At 49.2% G+C, this 20,850-nt stretch overlaps 2 protein-coding genes across 3 annotated transcripts in view; both read left to right on the top strand.

Annotated features, from left to right (window-relative positions):
* The window catches only part of SF3B3 (splicing factor 3b subunit 3), a 47,415-nt gene extending 46,450 nt beyond the window's left edge, over positions 1–965 (top strand). The window contains exon 26 of the mRNA XM_075995780.1: positions 342–965. Coding sequence (XP_075851895.1) covers positions 342–482 — 141 coding nt within the window. The 3' untranslated portion in view covers positions 483–965. The remainder of the gene's footprint in view (positions 1–341) is intronic.
* A 5,713-nt stretch (positions 966–6,678) lies between these two features.
* IL34 (interleukin 34) overlaps positions 6,679–20,850 on the top strand; it is a 57,185-nt gene continuing 43,013 nt past the window's right edge. Inside the window, exon 1 of one of the 2 annotated variants that reach the window (XM_075995785.1) lies at positions 6,679–6,872. The gene's annotated coding sequence lies outside the window, so the exon portion shown is untranslated. The remainder of the gene's footprint in view (positions 6,873–20,850) is intronic. The other variant, XM_012772442.3, reaches the window with a different exon arrangement.

Below are 20,850 nucleotides of genomic sequence, written 5' to 3'. Positions count from 1 at the left end.
TTTGTCTGGTCTTTCTCTGGGCCTCCATGTCTTAAAAATTGGAGCTGTTTCGAGGGAAGGAACAGCAAGGGAGTGGATTGATGAAAGCAGTGCCGGGGGTGTGTTCATTGATACTTAATATTCAGAGTCCTTTTCCCTCAGGGCAGACCACAACCAGAGAAAAAACTTCACCAGTTCTGCCAACCTAAACTTTGAGTACTAAGGGTCAATTTAGAATAGTGTTCTTGGCTCTACAGATGGGATTCTGGGGGAGAATAAAAAGCTTTCCCTACAGTCGCTGCTTTAATTTGCACCATTTTCTTTGAGCATCTAACCTTTTCCTTCTGTACTCCGTGTCTTAGAATGTGATTGATGGAGACCTCTGTGAGCAATTCAACTCCATGGAGCCCAACAAACAAAAGAACGTCTCTGAAGAACTAGACCGAACCCCACCCGAGGTATCCAAGAAGCTTGAAGATATCCGGACCCGTTATGCCTTCTGAGTCCCCCCTTTACCTGTGGGCTTGCCAGAGACTCTGTGTTTTGTTTTCCCCACCACCACCACCACCACCTGGCTCCTGCCATACGGTAGAAGAAGTATGACTGGATAATTAAGACTTTGCAATATGAAAGCCAGTAGCTCTTTTCCCCCACCCCAGAATGACTGGTTTCCCCTGAAATTGGCACTGAGATTTGCTACACTTCTCCCCACCTAGTATGTAATACATCACCCCAGGTTCCAGTGGAGCACGATGTGCCCTGTTCCCCAGAGCCATCCCTGCATTGGTATTTCTGGCTCTGTCTACTTTTGTACACGCCCTTAATTTTTAACTGTTTTTCCTGTAAATATAGTTTTGTACAATGTTATCTCTGCGGGAGGGAGGGAGGCAAGGTAAGGTGGCACCAGGTTGGATAGATTATAACTCCTGAGTTCTACCACTTTGGAACCTAACCAGAAATATAAACCTAGTTTTTAAGGTGGCAGACATCCATGTGTCTTCTTCTGGGCATGAGAATTTAGGTGGGAGATTTGAGCCTGAGTTGGAGCAAGAAGAAATGAGTATACTCCTCCTTTCCAGGAATCTACCTGGGTTTCTGGCAGCCTGTGGCCTCCAGCTCCCAGCTCTGTGATCATTTATTTGGCTTTTCCTGGTTCTTCATGCTCTGCTGATGAAACTTAGGCTCAATAACCGTGTGGACATCTACCCCTCTTCCAGTGGATCCTGATGAAGGATGGCTGATTTTTCTTCCTGTTTTAACATCCTTCTACTCTGAGATCTTGGAATGAGGGGTTTAGCATGAATTCCAATTTAATAGATGGGTCTATAACTCCTCAGAAGATCTTTGGCCCCATAACTACTAGGAAGGGTCAGTAAGTACAGAAAAACCCAGATACTCACCTGCCCTTGGGACGGTCAGCAATATGGACCCTGTTTAAGGGGGAAGTGGCTGTCCCTGCAGCACACATCTTAGGTGGGTTTCTGAGGGCCTTTGGGATGTAAGGAGCCTGTCAGCCTAAGTGGCCCAGTTGCAGAAGCGTTCCAGCTCACACCTGGGAATTCCTGCTCTTGCTTCGCTGTGTGGGAAGCCCTCAGCTTCCAGGCCCTCCTTCAGTCAGATTGAACCTGGGAAAACCTGAGCTCACCGCTCTTCCCAGTCCTTCACAAAGAAAAGGCTTTCATCTGGATGTGTTCAGCCACCTAAATGGAGCAGATTCTCTATGGCTGGCACTGGGTGCGAATCAGGACTGGTGGTAATTAGACACAATCTGACTCTGAACAGCCCAGAAAGGGTTCTTTCCTTTGAAACTGAGTATCTCTTTAGTCATGACTTGGTTTTAGATCAGTCATTAGTGACCTAGGTTTTGCCAGGAGTTGAATCCTTAAATAACATGTTTTTTTTCTCACTGAGCTCATGGATTTGCATTTGGAAAGCTTAATTTCAGGGCTCATTTTGTCCCGTGGCCCTAAAGCCACTTGTACGATGTTGACATTTAGTAGTCTGAGAAACTCAGCATAAATATTTGAGCGGTGGCTGCCTATTCCTGTCCTCTCCTAACTCAAGTATGACTGAAATACATATTCTTTCTATAGTAGCAAGGGGTTATCTAAGAAAGAAAAACTTGTCACGACTGGGTTTCCTCTGCAAGTCTATCCATCAGTTTGCTGGGAGTGCCAGAGCAGGAAATTAGGCTCGAATATGCTGAGGGGAGGAATTTTGTCTTGTTCATAGATGTTGCTTCAGGCCCTACAAAAGTTGTTTAAGAACTTTCAGTGATTGGACGTGGCTCTATTATAAGTCTCATCTGTGTAGTTGTTAAGGGCACCTAATTGACTTCTGTGGTTTGCTTGAGCAACCAGGTAAATAGGGAGCTCTCCAGCCTTGCAGAACGCAGCGAGGCTGCTGCAGAACTTGGGAGGATGTGAAGACAGAGGTTCTGCCCTGGTTGTTAGGTTTGCTCTCAACCTGTTCCTTTGTCAAGTCCCTGTGATTTGGATCTAAGGACTGAAACGTTTTCAGCTGTCTCAGCTTTCCCTTGACCTTATGGACAGAGGTTCTGCAGATGTTATTTCCTTTGGAAGATCCTTGCCAAGAATAGCATTCCTTTGGGGGAGGGGGTTCAAGTTGGACTGCAGATGGAATGTTGGTTTTCTAGGTTAGTGTAGGCTATTGCAAAGACAGCTGCCTGGGCTGGGGAAGGCTCCTGGGGGTTCACTGGTCTTGGGAGTGCTGGTCTCCAAGGATTCAGGCTGCTCCCAGGACTGCAGCTTTTCTTGAGCTCAGTAGAGGGAAGCCAGAAATGTTGAGGCATTCTTCCAGTGGGATCAGCCTTGCTTCCACTTTATTTGTTGTTTAGAGACAGTCTCACTGTCACCCAGGCTAGAGTGCAGTGGTGTAATCATTGCTCACTATCACCTCTTAACTCCTGGGCTCAGGCATCTTCCCACCTCAGCCTCCTGAGTAGCTGGGACTATAAGCACAGGCTACCACCCCCACCTAAATTCTGTTTTCCGTTCAAAATAGAAACGACATGTGTTTGAGTCATCCACTTGCTCATTTGCATATGGAATATTGTATATGAATATTTTATTACATGCTTAAAATTAATTTTTAAGGGCTATATCCAGAGCTCAGAAGAAACATCCGTGCTGCTAAAATCAAACTTTGTCCAAGAAAATTAACAATGGAGGGGGGAAACAGATGGCTCCGGGATATGTGGCAGGAACTCTATAAAACACCTGCTTGGTCATGGTAGATTTACATTTGGGGATCTGATGGCCCATCATGCCACGTGCCTGCGAAGATGAGGCAGACTGAAATCAGCATGTACAGGCTATATGCCAGTCTGAACCAGCACAACCAAGAGCTGTTTCTGTAGAAGTTTTGAAAGCTGTCTCAGCTGTCATCAAGAGACATGCCAACCCGCTAGAAGAGGCTGCTAAATTCATTCCACAAGTGTTTACTGGATACCTATTATGTGCCACCTCCTTCCAGGTCTGCTCTGCACCCAGAGGTTGGAGGAGAGTTCTTACAACCTGGCAGTCTCTGTTCCTCTCTGGCTGGTGGCAAGGTGAGTCTGCCAGAGAGCCTGGCAGCAAGTTTCAGGAGCGCCTAAAGCCCATATCTCTGCTTTCTTCAGATACAACAGGCACAGCCTTGGGGCTTTTAGGACAAATCAGAAGGTCCTAAGTCTGAAAAATGAGGTGAGGGGTGGGTAGCCAAGGGGTTTAGGTCAGGAAATAGAAAACCTTTAGTAGTGATTATTAACCCCAGCTAGATGGTAAAATCCTCTACATTGTCAGAATAGACTTCCTGGTTTGAGTCCCTGATTACTCTTAAGATTAAATCTCTGCTGGTGGCTGGGTGTGGTGGCTCATTCCTGTGATCCCAGCACTGTGGGAGGCGGAGGCAGGAGGATTGCTTGAGACCAGGAGTTCAAGACCAATCCATGCAACATAGCAAGACTGCTCTACAAGAAATAAGTTAGCCAGGTGTGGTGGCTTGCATCTTGTAGTTCCAGCTACTGGGGAGGCTGAGGCAGGGGGATCGTTTGAGCCCAGGTGAGTTGCGGTGAGCTATGATTATGCCACTGCACTCCAACCTGGGTGACAGAGCCAGCCCCCGTCTCTAAAAACAATAAACAAATAATAAAATGAAAGACTCTGCTGGTGATATCTGCATTTCACAATCTAGTGTTAATGATCAGTAGCTGTGATAGGGAATGAGAGAACATTGCTTCTTGTTCAAAATGAAGCCAAAAAAAATTGTCAGAGACATCAAAGATCAGGCATGATGGGTCATGCCTGTAATCTCAGCAACTGGGGAGGACTGCTTGAGGCCAGGAGTTCAAGACTGGCCTGAACAACATAGCAAGACTCTATCTCTACAAAAAAATAAAAACATTTGTGGAGCATGGTGGCGTGCACCTGTAGTTCCAGCTAGTCAGGAGGCTGAGGAGACAGGATTGCTTGACTCAGGGCTTTGAGGCTGCAGGGAGCTATTATCACACCACTGTACTCCAGTCTGGGTGACGGAGTGACACCCTGTCTCTTTAAAAAAAAAAATTAAAACCAAGTTGGGAAATTTCAGGATTCCAGTTTTGGAAAATGCTGGGAGAGCTCACCTGGAAGCGGAAGGGCCCTGTTCAGCACCCACCCCACCCCCACATCCAGCAGCTCTGTCAGTACCTAGAGGAAGCGCACCTCAGTTACCACCTCAGTGCCAGCCAGAGCCTGGTCTGCAAGTTTTAATTCACAGGCCCACCCAGCAGAACTTGCCCACATCTCTGATTGCAAACAAGATCTCAGAAGGAAAGGAGAGCTGCTTTTGATTTGGTCATTTGGGGTTTTCACAAGTGCTTAATTTGGGGCCATGACTAAATGTGTATGAGCTAGTAGCATGACAGTCAAGAGAAGTATTAATACTGAGGGTTATTAGGGCCTAATGCTGTTAGAAGATATGCTGGGGTATCTTTTGCTTTTAGGGAGTCAATGCTGTAACTGTAGACAGGCAACTTTGCTGCATAAAACTGTAGACAGTAACTTTGCTGCATAAAGCAGTCAAGAAACAAGATTGTGTCTGCCAAATGCCAAGTGGGGTGAAGCCCATGAAGAGAGCACTGCATGTGAAGTCAGATGATCTGGGTTCACTAACCTCTGAGCACAATCCTGTCTGCAAAATGGGAGAGTAAGACTGACCTGGGGGTGTGGTAACACGGGAATGTGTTCACTGAGTGCCTAGGGGGCTGAGGAGGAGGTGTGGCCACCGAACTGGGTCTCTGGGCCCAAAAGACCTGAATATTGATGTTTTGAGAGACAGGGGCATCATTCCAAGCCGAAGGCCCCAGGGAGGGCACAGTGGGGTTTGTTCAGGCTTCTGTGAGGCCCCAGTGAGATCCTGTGGCTGTGCCCCCGTCACCTCCACCCCCTCTGCCCTCCCACGAGCTACCCAACTGGTATGAATCAACGCCTTGGCAGGGCTCTACAGCAGGGCCTTGCGGAGGGTGTGGCCCTTTTAGCCTCTGCCTTGGAGGCCAGGGGTGGGGAGTTAGCCGGGACATTCCAGCGTGGGTGCTATTGTACTACTGCAAGTCCAGTTGTGCCGATCCAATGGGGAAAGCATCTCTTGTGCTGGGCATTGGCATTCAGAAGAAGGCACACTAGCATGTCTAGGACAGTATTTCCCGAACTAGGTGTGGTAGAACCCTAGATTTTAATAAAGATCTCCTTAGTAAAGGATTCTGTGTTCACGTTCAGGGAAGCACTGCAAACTGTCCTCTTGGATAACCCAAGGCTTTTAACTCAGTCCTCCCCCTGCACTCCCACCTGCCTAGGCGGTTGGCCCACCCCAGCTACTCCAAGTACAATGCAGTGGAATCTGGTAGAGATTACGGAGCTGCCCCCGCAGGTGCCCACAGAGCTCTGCTGGGCAGGGCTGTTCCCAGCTCAGTCACTCTGATGCAGCTACAGGGAGGGTGTCCCTGGGGATAGGACTTTGGGAAAGGGCCTCTCCTCTGTTGTCTCTAGAAACTCCCACAAGTGTGGTGTCTGGACAGGCCCAAGTCGCATGGGAAAAGCCCAGGCTTTGGGGTCAGACCTGCTGGGGAAGCTTGGGAAGTGTTCACCTCTCGGAGCTCATGTCCCCCATGTAGACTGGTAGGCTGGGTAAGTCATCTGTCCCCAGCAGCAACCGTGTGTATGAGAGAAAGGTTTTGTCTCCCTCTAATGGCCCCCTCCCCATACGCACACACACACACCAGTCACCACCACAGCATCCACTTGTTTTATTTAAGAGACAAGGTCTCATTCTGTCGCCCAGGGTAGAGTGCAATGGCATGATCATGGCTTAGTGCAGCCTCGAACTCCTGGACTCAAGCGATCCTCCCTCCTCAGCCTCCCAAGTTGCTGGGACCACAGGCAGGTACCACCAGGCCTGTCTCCACATCGCCCAGTTTTATTTAGTTTTGTGAGAAGAGGTTTTTGTCAGGGTCTGTGTTCTGGAGTGGGGCTGGGGCAGCCCCCTTCAAACACTGCAAGCTGCTTGAGAACCAGGGGCCGGGGTTCTGGAGACTGCTGCACCATCAGTCAGTCGGAACAGTCCCCTGGCTGGTCCCCTGCCTTTGAGGCTCCTTCCTACTCACCACTCCCAGGCAGGCTGGGGCCACGTGGCCCTGTCCCGCCCTTGCTGGCTCTAGTCCCTGACTTGGAACCGCAGTGGCCTGCTTTCGCCCGCCCTTCTCATCAGCGGGGAAGCCTGGATTGTGGGCTGGGGACAGCCACAGCCTCTCCCACCTGGCACCCACTGCCCGCAGCCCCTAGGCACACGCTCCGGACCCTGGAGCCCCTTAAAGCCACCAGCAAACTGTAGAAGACTGGGTCCTGGCACGTGAACAGGTAAGAAGGCCATGGGTTTTCTCTCACATGGCTTGCTTCCCTCTGCTTCTGATGGCCTGCCTTCCCCACACCGATTTCGCTGCTGCTTCACTGATCACAGCAAGAGGGACTCAAGCTAGACTTGACACAGACAGTCCCAGCCAAGAAGCTCTGAATTATAAATAGTGTGAATGGTCTGGCCTGGGTTTCGTTTTTTTAACCTTTGCCTTCATCAGCCCTGGAGGAAACAGCAGATCCACATAACCATAAAACAAATCACTTCTCTCCTGTGCCCTGCTGAGTTTTATCAATTGACAACTGGTTATCATGCGTCATGGGGATTGTGTCACTGTGTACTGGTGGAGTTCTTTAGACCTTAAGGTGCCGTGTGCATGGACTATTACTTTCATGAATTACCTTATCAAAAATTTATCGATTTAAAGTTCTTTAAAGGAAAAACAAAAACAATGGCATAGGTAAGGTTTTCTCATTCAGACAGTATATCTGAAATTAAAATGAAGTGTTCTGCTTTTACACTTTGTTTTCTTTCATTCATTCATTCATTCATTCATTCATTCATCTATTCATGTATTTTTAGATACAGGGTCTGTCTCTGTTGCCCAGGCTCGAGTGTAGTAGTATCATCAAAGCTCAGTGCAGCCTCAAACTCCAGGGCTCAAGTGATCCTCCTGCCTCAGCCTCCCATGTAGCTGAGACTATAGACGTGCACCACCATACTCAGCTAACTTTTTAATTTTTCATAGAGGCAGGGTCTCCTTATGTTGCCCAGGCTGGTCTGTCTTGAACTCCTGGGTTCAAGTAATCCTCTGTCTTGGCCTCTCAAAGTACTGAGATTACAGGCATGAACCACCATACCTGGCCTTTATTTTATTTTATTATTATTATTATTTTTTGAGACAGAGTCTCACTTTGTTGCCCAGGCTAGAGTGAGTGCCGTGGCGTCAGCCTAGCTCACAGCAACCTCAATCTCCTGGGCTCAAACGATCCTACTGCCTCAGCCTCCCGAGTAGCTGGGACTAGAGGCATGCGCCACCACGCCTGGCTAATTTTTTCTATATATATATTTCAGTTGGTCAATTAATTTCTTTCTGTTTATAGTAGAGACGGGGTCTCGCTCTTGCTCAGGCTGGTTTCAAACTCCTGACCTCAAGCAATCCGCCTGCCTTGGCCTCCCAGAGTGCTAGGATTACAGGCATGAGCCACTGCGCCCACCTGGCCTTTATTTTAAATGCACAGAAACCCACTGACTAGATGTCACTGTTAGGTCCATGTGGTATTCGTCACGTTAACAAACCCATCCCAGGAAGTGCAGCCTTTGTCCTTGATTGTGATGTGGGATTTCTTCCAGGTGTTTTGCAATTAATAATTTTGGTTTTATGGACAACTCTGTGGAAATAATGTTTTTTGGTCTTTTTTTTTTTTTTTCTCCTTGGATTGAAACTTGTCCAACATTTTTTGGTCCTTTGTTTTTTTTCCCCTCTCCTTGGATTTTATTCTCCATCCAGAACAAATACATGGGACAAAGGGCAAGAACATTTTTGTAGCTCAGCTCATGCCACACATGGGTTCAGCTCACTTACAAGAATTAGAGGACTGATTTACTGATTTCCAGGACCATGTGTGTCAGGATGGGGTGGGCGAGGGACGTGTGATCTCTGGGATCCACAGGGAAGGGGGGTGGCGGCAGTCTAGCATAGTGATTAGGAGCTTGGCCTCTGAATGCAGACTAGCCTGGGTTTGTATACTGTAGCTGCCTAACCTTGACCTCTCACCTAATAACTGCATTGTGCTTCAATTAATTCATGCATAAAATAGAGATTATAAAACTTGTTAGGAATGTTGGAAGAAGGAGACCTAGCACAATGTCTGGTGCTTAGTAAGTGCCCCTGAGGGCTCTTCCAAGCGTGGGGCTTTCCCTGGGCAGAATTGAGAAGATCAAAAGTGGACAGATGAAGCTGGGCGTGGTGGCTCACGCCTGTAATCCTAGCACTCTGGGAAGCCGAGACGGGAGGATTTCTCAAGGTCAGGAGTTTGAAACCAGCCTGAGCAAGAGCGAGACCCCATCTCTACTAAAAATAGAAAGAAACTAATTGGCCAACTAAAAATATATAGAAATAATAGCCGGGCATGGTGGTGCATGCCTGTAGTCCCAGCTACTCGGGAGGCTGAGGTAGGAGGATTGCTTGATCCCAGGAGTTTGAGGTTGCTGTGAGCTAGGCTAACGCCATGGCACTCTAGCCCGAGCAACAGAGTGAGACTCCGTCTCAAAAAAAAAAAAAAAGAGTGGACAGATGGCTTCATTATCTGTTAGAGGATTTTTTGATGAGGCCCCATCTCTCCTGAGGTGGGAGGGTCCCTCGGGCTCTCAGCCTTCCCCTGCTGTCACCTCTGGGTACCACCCTTCCCATCTCAGCCACTGACCTGAAAGCGCAGGTTTAAGGGATCCCAGGACCCAATGCTGAACTCCCGGGAAGTCTGTGGGTGCATTTCCCACCCTGTGGCTGCTGCGGTAGGTTCCTGGGAGGCCACGTTACGGTATGTGGGCTCAGGTCCTGGAGCTGATCCCGCTGGGTCCAGTCCTGGCCCCACCACTTCCCACCTGTGGGCAGTCACTAGACTTCTCTGAGTCTCAGTTTCCTCACGTGTAAAATAGAAATGTTAACACCTGTGCCATAGAACTACATGCAATAACACAGGCAAGGCACCTGGCACTTGGGGACCCCTTACTGTGAATGGTTAAGGTGATACCCCAGAGCCTCTGGGAAGGTACCAGAATTAGCCATAAAAGACAGGCAGAAAACTCACAGGTTTGTCTCCTTGGTCAACAAACATTTATTGGGTTGTGTGGCCATGGTGCTGGAAACCAGGGCGAGAGACGCAGAAGACAGCCCCCTGCTCTTGAACGAGCTGCAGACGCAGAGAGCAATGAGCAGGGCGGCCTGAGCACGCAAGAAGCAGCTGCGTGCCTGAGAGTGAAGAGCAATCGATTGGGCAGAACCTGGGAAGAAGCAGCCACAGCAAGATGGAAGCCAAGTCGAGCCAAGTGGGGAAGTGTGAGTGCAGGGGGGCTGCGGGCGGGGTGCAGGGCGAGGGAGAGGGAGCTGCGATGGAAGGAGCCTGGGACCGGATTGTGGAGAACTTTGAAGGTCAGGTAAGAATTTGGACTTGATCTCAGTGATGCGGGGAGTTGAGCGGGTTGTGAGATGCCTGTTCTGGCAGCTTTGAGAGGTGGGGGACGGTGTTGGCGGCCTGGTATGACTCCAGCCTTCTGCCCTGTCTCAGGGGCTCTGATGGTACCCTAAATAAATAGCTGCAGAGAGTGAGATTGGGTTCTGGGGCCCTGGGGTTCTGGTCCTGTCCCCACCACCAGGACACGAGATCTCTTCCGCTTCACATCAGGGTTCAGAGCAACCCGGCTTCTTACAGCTCTTTCCTTCCAGGTTTTGCAGAGTGTCTCTGGAGGCCACAGCCCCTGCTACTGTCCCCTGCCCCTGAGACAGTACTGTGTGGAAGTCTGAGAATTGTGTGCTCCAGGCTTGGGACAATCCCAGGGGGGTTCCTGGCTCTGGCTGTTGTGCATGCTTGCATGTGAGGGCCACGTCCCACAAGTGGGACGGGTGTCCCCCGGGGACTGGGCTACAGTCAGCCTGGGAACCTACTTCCTGAACTTCCCAGGGGCTGTGTGTGCATCCCAGCACGCCCAGACCACCACCCAGGCTTCCCTCTTGGGGCCCTCTCCAGGTCAGGAGAGGTGAATGCGTTGAGACTTGGCTATAGTTAGCAAGGTTCAGGTCAAGGTGGTGAGTTTGAAAGGCCAAAGACACCACTTCCTCCCGGCAGCTGTTTGGAAAGGTCAGGCCCCTGCTCCAGTGCTTTCTGGGGTGCCTGTTGCCTGTCACAGCATGAGAAAGCCCACACACTGGCCAGGAATCTACCACCAAGTCCCAGTCTCTCTTCTGGCCTTTTCCTCCCTCCCCGCAAGTCTTCTCAATGTCCCCTCCCTGCAGCCCTTTCCACTTTCCCAAGAGCCAGCACCCTGCTGCCTTGTCTTCCTACTTTCTCATGACATTCAAGTCTCCCTGCAAGCATTTTTGTAGCCATCTCAATTATTTTTAACTGTGTAGTTTAGTAGTGTTAAGTATATCCACAGTGTTGTGCAAAAGATCTCCAGAACTTTCACTTTGCAAAACAGAAACCCTGTACCCATTAGACAGCTCCCCCTCCTTGCCCACAGTCCCTGGGAGCCCTTTCTGCTGTCTCCATGAGTTTGAGTACTCTAAGGACCTCATGTCAATGGAATCATACAGTCTTTTTGTGTCTGTCTTATTTCTTTTAGCCACAATGTCCTCAAGGATCATCCTGGTTGTAGCATGTGACAGAATTTCCTTCCTTTTCTAGGCTGAGTGATACCCCATTGTGTATATACGTATATACACCATATTTTCTTTATCCATCCACCCAACAATAGACACTTGGGTTGCTTCCACCTCTTAGCTATTATCAACACTACTTCTACAAACACAGGTATACAGATATTCCTTCAAGTCCCTGCTTTCAATTCTTTTGGGTACATATCCAGAAGTGGAATTGCTGGGTCATATGCTAATTCTACTTTTAATTTTTGGAGGAACCACAATACTGTTTTCCACAGCGGCTGCACCATTTTACATTCCCACTAGCAGTGCACAAGGGTTCCAGTTTCTCCACATTCTCGCCAACGCTTGTTATTTTCTGGTGGTGGTTGTTGTGGATAATAGCCATCCTCATGGGTTGTGAGGTGCTATCTCATTGTGGTCTTGATTTACATTTCCCTAATGACTAATGGTCTTTGCATGTGGTTGTCATCCATTTGTATATCATCTTGGGAGAAATGTCTATTCAAGTCATTTTTCAATTGGGTTATTTAATTTTTTGTTACTGAATTGTAGGAGTTCTTTGTATATTTTGGAGTATTGACCCTTACTTAGATGTATGATTTACAAGTATTTTCTCCCTTCTATGTAGGTTGCCATTTTACTCTGTTGATTGTGTTCTTTTTTTTTTTTTTTTTGAGACAGAGTCTCGCTTTGTTGTCCAGGCTAGAGTGAGTGCCGTGGTGTCAGCCTAGCTCACAGCAACCTCAAACTCCTGGGCTCAAGCAATCCTACTGCCTCAGCCTCCCGAGTTGCTGGGACTACAGGCACGAGCCACCATGCCCGGCTAATTTCATATATATATATATATTAGTTGGCCAATTAATTTCTTTCTATTTTTTTATAGTAGAGACGGGGTCTCGCTCAGGCTGGTTTTGAACTCCTGACCTTGAGCAATCCGCCCGCCTCGGCCTCCCAGAGTGCTAGGATTACAAGCGTGAGCCACCGCGCCCGCCCTGATTGTGTTCTTGATGCATGAAGTTTTTAATCTTGATGTAGCCCCATTTGTCCGTTTCTGTCTTTCTTGCCTGTGTTGTTGGTGTCATATCCAAGAATTAATTGACATCTGGTGGCTGCCGAGCCAGCCCCAGGGCCCCATTCCCACTACCCAAGAGAGAGGCCCAGCCCAAAATACTACCGTGTTTCCTCGAAAATAAGACCTACCCATAAAATAAGCCCTAGCAGGATTTCTAAGCATTTGTGCAATAGAAGCCCTACCCCTAAAATAAGACCTAGTGATGGGCGTGGCTCTGCAGTGCATCTGCACAACCCATGCATTTTATCACAGAGCGGTAAAGAAGACGGGCAGCCCTTCTCATCTGCCCCATCTTGACAGCTACTATCCCAGAGATGACCGAAAAGGTGCAGGAAGCCCCACCAACAAGGTCGGCTCCCTGTGTCGGGTCCCGGCCATCCTGTGCTTGCTGCAAGCTGAGGCTTTGAGGGGAAAATAACACATCCCCTTAAAAAAAGCCCTAGGGTGTCTTCTTGAGGAAAAATAAATATAAAACCCTGTCTTATTTTTGGGGAAACACGGTAGTTTCAGAGTTGCCTAGGTTGGAGGAATCCAGGGGCTGGGACGAGTCTTGCAGCTCTCAGGGTGGCCTCATTCAGAGTCACTGTCTCCTCCCTGGCCAGGACCTGGATGGACAGCAGACAGTGCTGAGCCCCAGGGCACTCACTGACCAGTTGCACAGCAAGGATTTGTGGGGACAAGGGTGTTGACAGCTCTGAGCTTGAATCCTAGCTTTGCCACCTGCCGCCTGTGGCACCTTGAGTAATGGACCATGTCTCTCCAGGTCCACTTTCTGCAGTCGTAAAATGGGGATAAACATGGTATCTCCCTCTGCTCACACCTATCAGGATGGTTGCTACAAAAAAAGGAAAACAAGTGTTGCTGAGAATAGGGAGAAACTGGAAGCCTGTACACTGTTGGTGGGAATGTACACCGGTGCAGCCTCTGGAAAACAGTTCAGTGATTCCTCAAAAACTTAAAAAATAGAATTAACATATGATCCAGCAATTCCACTTCTGGGTCTATACCGAAAATAATTAAAAGCAGGGTTTCTAAGAGAGATTTGCATTCATGGCAGCATTATTCATAATAGCAAGGAGGTGGAAGCAACTCATCATCGACACAGATGAATGGGTAAACAAAACGTGGTATTTCCATACAATGGAATTTAATTCAGCATCTAGAAGGAAAGAGATCCTGTCACACGCTGCAACATGAATGAACCTTGAGGACATCATGCTAAGGGAAGTAAATAAGCCAGGCACAAAAAGGCAAATGCTGTCTGATCCCACTTAGGCGAGGTAGTTCGAGCAGTCAGACTCACAGACACAGAGAGTAGGAGGATGGCTGCCAGGGGCTGGGGCGAGGGAGGATGGGGACAGAGTTTCAGTTTCACAAGATGGAAAAAGTTCTGGAAGTGGGTGGTGGTGATGGGAATGCAGCAGTATGAATGTGCTTAATGCTCCTTAACTCTACACTGAAAAATGGTTGAGATGGTAAATGTTATGTTATGTTTTTACCATTATTAAAAGAATCTGGGGGCCGGGCGCGGTGGCTCACGCCTGTAATCCTAGCTCTTGGGAGGCCGAGGCGGGCGGATTGCTCAAGGTCAGGAGTTCAAAACCAGCCTGAGCAAGAGCGAGACCCCGTCTCTATTTAAAAAAAAAAAAAAAAAAAAAAAAAAAAAAAAAAAAAAAAAGAATCTGGGGAAAACAGTGGGTCCCTTACAGGGATTCTATGAGGCCCCGGAGAGGCAATGCACGTGAACTGCTATTATTAGCATCAGGCCCGTGGACTTCCAGTGCTTTCTGCCTCCAATTAAGAGTTGCAGGAAAGATGGCAGCAGACCCAGGCACTGGGGAGGGGTCTGTGTCCCTGTGGAATGAATCACTCTATTCTGCAGGGCAGGAGAGGGCCGGGACTCAGGGGACACTTCCTGGGGCAGTGGCCGGGCCCTGCTCAGGGGATTCCTAGCATTTGTGGGAGGGGTGGATTCCAGGCATTGGAAAGTCCCTGGCGGAGAAATCATTTCCACTAAGGGGCAGTTTGCAGGGAGGAGATTTCAGCTCAGCCTAGAGAGCTTGTGATCAGAGCTGTCTGAACGTGGAGCAGGCTGCCTTGTGGGGTGGTGAGCTCCCCGTTAGTGGAGGAAGGTAAGGAGAGGCTGGGTGAGCCGCCGAGGAGACTTCCGTGTGAGATGGGGATGGAGCCATTGCTCTGATGTGATCCAGCCCAGGCAAAGTTATATATTAATAGATAGCCCTGCGCAAAGGCGGGACCCAGGGTAGAGTAACCATAAAAATAGCTGCTACTGTTTACACTGGGCCATGCACTGTGTCCAGTGCTGAGCAGGCTTGATCTCAAACCCTTACTGTAACCCTGTGCAGTGGTTTCTGTCAACATCTGGGAACCAAGATCCAGGGTTAAGTCACCTGCCCCAGGTTACCCAGTAGGTGGTAGGGCTGGGATTTGAACCAGGTAGTCTGGCTCAAGCCGTCTATGCTGGGTCCGTCTCCCCGGCCTGCTTCTTCCTGCTCCACTGGCCCTGGAAGCCAGTCCCCAGGTCTCTGTCCCCACCCTCACCCCTGTGCCCCCAGCAGTGAGTCAGCACCGCCCCCTCTCTCTGGCTAGCTCTGCTTTCTCAGTTCTGGCTAGCGACCACCTCCAAGCTCCATGTCACTCAACGCCTTCCTCCTCGTTCCATTCGAAGAGACCCTCCTCAATAACTCTCTTCCAGGGCTCAGAGTCTTAACCATAACTGTTAAGCTCATTTTTTTTTTTTTTTTTTTTTTTTGAGACAGAGTCTCGCTTTGTTGTCCAGGCTAGAGTGAGTGCCGTGGCGTCAGCCTAGCTCACAGCAACCTCAAACTCCTGGGCTTGAGTGATCCTTCTGCCTCAGCCTCCCGAGTAGTTGGGACTACAGGCATGCGCCACCATGCCCGGCTAATTTTTTATATATATATCAGTTGGCCAATTAATTTCTTTCTATTTATAGTAGAGACGGGGTCTCGCTCTTGCTCAGGCTGGTTTTGAACTCCTGACCTTGAGCAATCCGCCCGCCTCGGCCTCCCAAGAGCTAGGATTACAGGCGTGAGCCACCGCGCCCGGCCCTGTTAAGCTCATTTTGCCTTTTGCAACTGTGTGTTTTCCAACCCAGCTCTCTGGGTGCTAAGACCTTGTCCATGCGACTGAAATTTGTCCAGCTCCAGCCCAGCACCTGACAGGCAGTCAACACCACCCCTGATGGTGGTGATACTATGGCTCCTCGGTCCTCAGATCTGACACAGGATTACTGCCATGTTTGCAGCTGTGGCAGAGGGAGCCCTGGTGGGGACAGCTGAGCCCCGTGCAGGTACCATCTCACCGGGTTCCTACAGGGAGTTTCCAATGCCTGCTGCTATTGTTCCCATATCTCAGATGAGGAGACTGAGGCTTGGAGAAGTGAGGTCATGCGCAGGGCCTTGCAGCTCCGCACTGGTCGCTGGGTCTGTCGGCAGTGATACTCCCCGTTCCTTGCTGCCTTCGAGAGCAAAGTGCAATTTAAGCTTTCTCTTCCACTCTCTCCTGTGTCCTCCCCACCACCCCTGGTGCCATTTTATGAATGAAGATGCTGCTTAGGGCCCCCCCCCCCCGTCAGGCCCTACAGTGGCTAAGGGCACAGTAGGGTAGGGTGGTGGCCCTCCCAGGCTCCTTGATTCAGGCTCTGTCCCCTCTCCACTGCACTGGGTGTCTCTTTGGAGAGGCTGTGCAGGCCCCAGGAAAGCCTGCAATGCCACAGGCCAGCAGCCTGGCCGGCCCAGCTGGGGCGGGGCTGCAGTGTGGCCAGGGCCAGGTGCTTTCCAGTGTCTTCCCACAGACAGGAAATCTTTGCTGGATGACATCTCTGGAGAGGGCGCCTCCCGGTCCTGCCCCATTCCCCTCCCCGGCTGCTCCCTGCCACCTCCTGAGGTGTAATGGGAGGCCACTCCTCTCTTTGTCCATGGAATCCTGTAGGCAACACAAGTTTTCACTCTCACAGGGCAGTGACAGAGTTTGGGAACCCGCAGCCCCACCCTATAAGGCATACCTGATAAACCCAGAGGAGAAAGCCAAGGCTGGCTCAGGTGCTATAGAGGCCGATCTAGGACTTGAACCCTGGGCTGTCTGCCTGCAAAGCCTATAACACTTGCTGAATAATTGTTTTTTTTTTTTTTTTTTTTTGGAGACAAGATCTCACTCTGTTTCCCAGGCTAGAGTGCCATGGTGTCAGCCTAGCTCACAGCAACCTCAAACTCCTGGGCTCAAGCGACCCTTCTGCCTCAGCCTCCTGAGTAGCTGGGACTACAGGTGCCCACCACCATGCCTGGCTAATTTTTCCACTTTTCGTAGAGATGGGGTCTTGCTCTGTTTTGCAGGCTGGTTTCGAACTCCTTGTCACAAGCAATTCTCCTGCCTCTGCCTCCCAAAGTGCTGGGATTATAGACGTGAACCACTGCACCTGGCCTTATTTTATAAATAGTTTGTAAAGCTTTCTTTTTTTTTTCTTGTTCCTTTCTTTTCTTACAGTATGTGACATTCAATGAAAGCTTTCTTAAAAACAAATAGTCCATAGAAAATATTTTAAGCACAGTTTTATTTATTTATTTTATTTCTAAAATAAATTTTTCTACAGAAAAATTGAGTAGATAGTACATAGTTACATTTAGCTTCCCATCCTGGCCACACAGTTTCTCTTATTACTAACATCTTGCATTATTGAGGCACATTTGTTATAGTCGACGAACTGATATTGATAATAAAATTAACTAAACGAGTTCAAGTCCACAGTTTACACTGGGGTTTGCTCTTGGTGTTGTACAGTTCTGTGGGTTTTGGCAACTGTACAATGACATGTATCCACAATTATGGCATCATACAGAGCAGTTTTGCTGCCCTAAGGGTCCTCTGTGCTTCACCTGGTCATCCGTCCCCACCCCTGACAACCGCAGATCTTTTTACTGTGTCCCCAGTTTTGCCTTTTCCAAAATTTCGTATAGTTGGATTCCCACAGTAAGTAGCCTTTTCAGATTGGTTTCCTTCATTTAGCAGTGTGTGCTTAGACTTCCTCCGTATCTTGGCATGGGTTGCTAATTTCTTTTTATCGCTGAGTAATGTCCCACGCACAGACGCGCCACAGTGTGTTCATCCATTCACCTAATAAAGGACGTCTCAGTTGCTCCCACTTTGGGGATGATTATGAACAGAGCTGCTATAACCACTCATGTGTAGGTTTTTGTATACACATACATTTTCAACTCAACTGGGTAAGGAGTGAGATGACTTGATTTTATGGTAAGACTATATTTAGCTTTGCAAGAAACTGTCAAACTTTTCCAAAGTGGCTGTCCCATTTCACATTCTCACCAGCAATGAACAAGAGTTCCTGTTGCTCTTCAAACTTGCCAGCATTTAGTGTTGTCAGTTTGTTTTCACTTTTAGCCATTCAAATGGGTGTGTGGGGGTATCTCATTGTTTTTATTTATTTATTTATCTATCTATCTGTTTATTTAGACAGAGTCTCACTTTGTTGGGCCAAGGCCATGGGAGGAGCGGAGGAGGACAGGAGGAGGAGGGTTGGGAGGCTGCCAGTCCAGACAGGGGCGAGTTCTTATCAGAATAAAGACTCCAGGCCTTGGAAGCCCTCCTGCTTGCAGGTGGCTGCATTTTAATTTCTTAGTTTGTTTCCTCTCTAGTTTCTTAGGAACGTTCTTCTGGGAAAGAGTCTGACTTTCTTTGGCTGACTGCAATGGAGCAATGGCATCTTTCTTAGTGAGTTTGGGCTGCCACAGCAAAATGCTACAGACTGAGGGGCTTAGCATTCGTTGCTCTGGAGGCTGGGAAGCCAGGATCAAGGCACAGGCAGGCTCGGCGTCTTATGAGGGCCCTTGTGCTAGGCAATCGCCTCTTCCTTGTACCCTCACATGGCAGAAGGGGCGAGGGATCTCTCTGGCTGTGCCTTATGAGAGGACAAATCCCATTCATGAGATTTCCACCCTTATGACCTAATCACCTCCCAGTCACCCCCACTTCTTGATACCATCACCCTAGGGTGATGCATTTTAAACTTTGGGCAGACACAAGCATTCACACCACAGCAGAATTTACGCATACGGAGGGCTAGACTGCCAAGAGGAAGTGGCCAGGGTGTCCCCAGAGGCACAAAGGGGACCATGGTCATGACAGGCTGTGATGAAGACCCAGGGAGAAGTGAGCTGCCACAAACCAGGTGTCTGAGTGGCAGATCTGCGCCAAATCCATTTCCCCTGCCTAGGTCTCCCTCCCAGGCTGGAGGTGGCTCTCCTGCACACTGCACTGAGCTCTCTGGCACCCCATTTCCCAGTGGGCTCTGCAACCACGTGTGTGCCTCTCTCTTCCCATCTCCCAGCCCTGCCAAAAATATTTGTGTCCAGTTGCACTGAGGATGGAGCTGCTATTGTCCATGTGTTTCGTGCATGTAGTAGTAAGAGCTTACCACTGACCAGGCCCAGGGCTAATAACTGCAAACTTCATGCCCATTTTACAGATGAGGAAACTGAGGCTCTCCAGCCAGATCTGTGCTCGGGCCTATAATACTCGATTGCCTGTACAGGGTCCCAGCACCTGGGGTACAGGCACACACAGTAGGGGTCCTTCCCAGCTCAACCTGTTTATAAGTGGATTTCCCAGGTGGCTCAGGGACGTGGGTGACAGGGAGGTGGCTGATTTCTCCTGGTGAGCTGAGTCCCTTCCCCTCTGTTGGGCTCTGGGGTAATTCTCTGGCTCCCACCTTCCCAAATGGCATTGCTCTGGGCTATTACTGACTTGTTTATTTCCTAGGTGCCCATGTCCTAAAGTGGAATTACTCCTTCACAGAGTTCAGCCAGTATTTTAAGTTCTCTTTACAAATTGGTCCAAGTAGGACCAATCCAGAAAGACTGGGGTATTTTGTCAATGAGTATGTATCAAACATATGTGTTTCTTACCAATTGCATCCCTTTAATTCCTAAAGGCAGAGCGTGTTTTCCCGCGTGATGATTTACAAGCCAGGCAAATGTAAGCGACGTGTTTTTCAGCCCCTGCATCTAGTAAGTGGTACCCACTCCATTGTGTCAGGGGGCTGATTCTCTACACAGCTGTTTCTCTCCAGAACAGGCTTTGAAGAGGCGGTTCTTTAAAGTGTCTGGGTGCTTCTCCATCTTGGCATGGCTCCAACTGCCTGTCCCCCACAACTGCCCTGCCAGGCCCTTCCTTTATCGCAGGGCTTGGAGGGATGGCCGATGTCCTGGCCTCTGGCTTCTGCCCCCAGCTCATCTTGCACATTAGTATTCCATAAACTAATGTGTTCCTCAGGCCATGTCCCTGCTCAAGAACCTGCACTGGCTCACGGCTGCCTGGCACGTCAAGAACTGCCAGGCTTTCAAGGCCCTGGGTGATCTGACCTTGCCCTGCCTGTCCAATGTAGAGTTCCACAACACCCCAACGCAGCTTCTCTGTTCCAGACAAACTAGACCTTCTCCTGAGCATGTGCCACATGGGCTCCATCTCCACCCCTGTTCACTTTATCCCCACTCCTCCCTCCCTGGCATCTTCTCTTGTCCCCACTCTCCATCCTTCCTCCTCTACTGCAAGTCTTTACCCCTCTCCTACCCTTAAGGCTCCTTTGACCAGGTTGGCCAACTCCAATCTATCCCTTCTCCAAACATCTATTCATGTATCATACACCGCACAAAAACTAGCCTTGAACTGCTCTGTAGATGTTCTCTGGGTTGGCCTCCAAGATCCCCAACTAACTTGTGATTTATGTAAGGGTAGAGGACTGAGTCCTTTAGTGTAGGGCAGTGCTGGGCACATAATGCCTACTTGCTAGCCACTGACAGAGCAAGGCACTGCACGCGGAAATTTTCTGTAACTTGCAGGTGAGACACAAAATACACAACAGGGTTCTTGGAGTTACCACATTCCGCAGATGCTAAAACACTCTTCCTTCCCTCTTCATTTTAATATCTTCTCTGAAATCAGGATCAATGGCATTTCGTAATTTGATTGGCAGTTTTTCCCCATCTCTTTCTCAGTGGTGCATAAAATAATGGTGCATTTTACAATCAATTATGCATTAGGTTTGATGAAATGAGGTGTGAGAATCTGTTGGTGGCTGTTTCTGGCTTGGATCCAGAAAAAAAAACATCTGGGAAAATTGCGGGGATGCTGGGAAAGATGATGAATGCTGGGAGACGTGGGGAGTGCTGGGAAGATAAGGATGCTGGGAGAAGTGAGGAATGCTGGGAGAAGTGAGGGATGCTGGGAAAGGAGGGGAGATGCTCTACTGGGCCCAGAAGCTTCCTGAATCACCCTGCGTTGATGTGCATTCCTCCTCTGCATTCCCCTGTGCCTATGCTGTCTCAGAGGCTGACTCCTTGTCAGTCAGAGGCCAGCCTCCTGCTGGGTGTCCCAGAGTTCCTCCCTCACCTGTGGGGAAGAGCCAAGGATGCCTTTGACCGGCTGGCTGCTCAGCCAGAGGAGCGGGGAAACTGAGCTCCCAGCCCCAGTCTGAGCC

The sequence above is a fragment of the Microcebus murinus genome, chromosome 20, assembly GCF_040939455.1.
Source record: "Microcebus murinus isolate Inina chromosome 20, M.murinus_Inina_mat1.0, whole genome shotgun sequence".
NCBI lineage: Eukaryota > Metazoa > Chordata > Mammalia > Primates > Cheirogaleidae > Microcebus > Microcebus murinus.
This window is presented reverse-complemented; position numbering and strand designations above follow the sequence as displayed.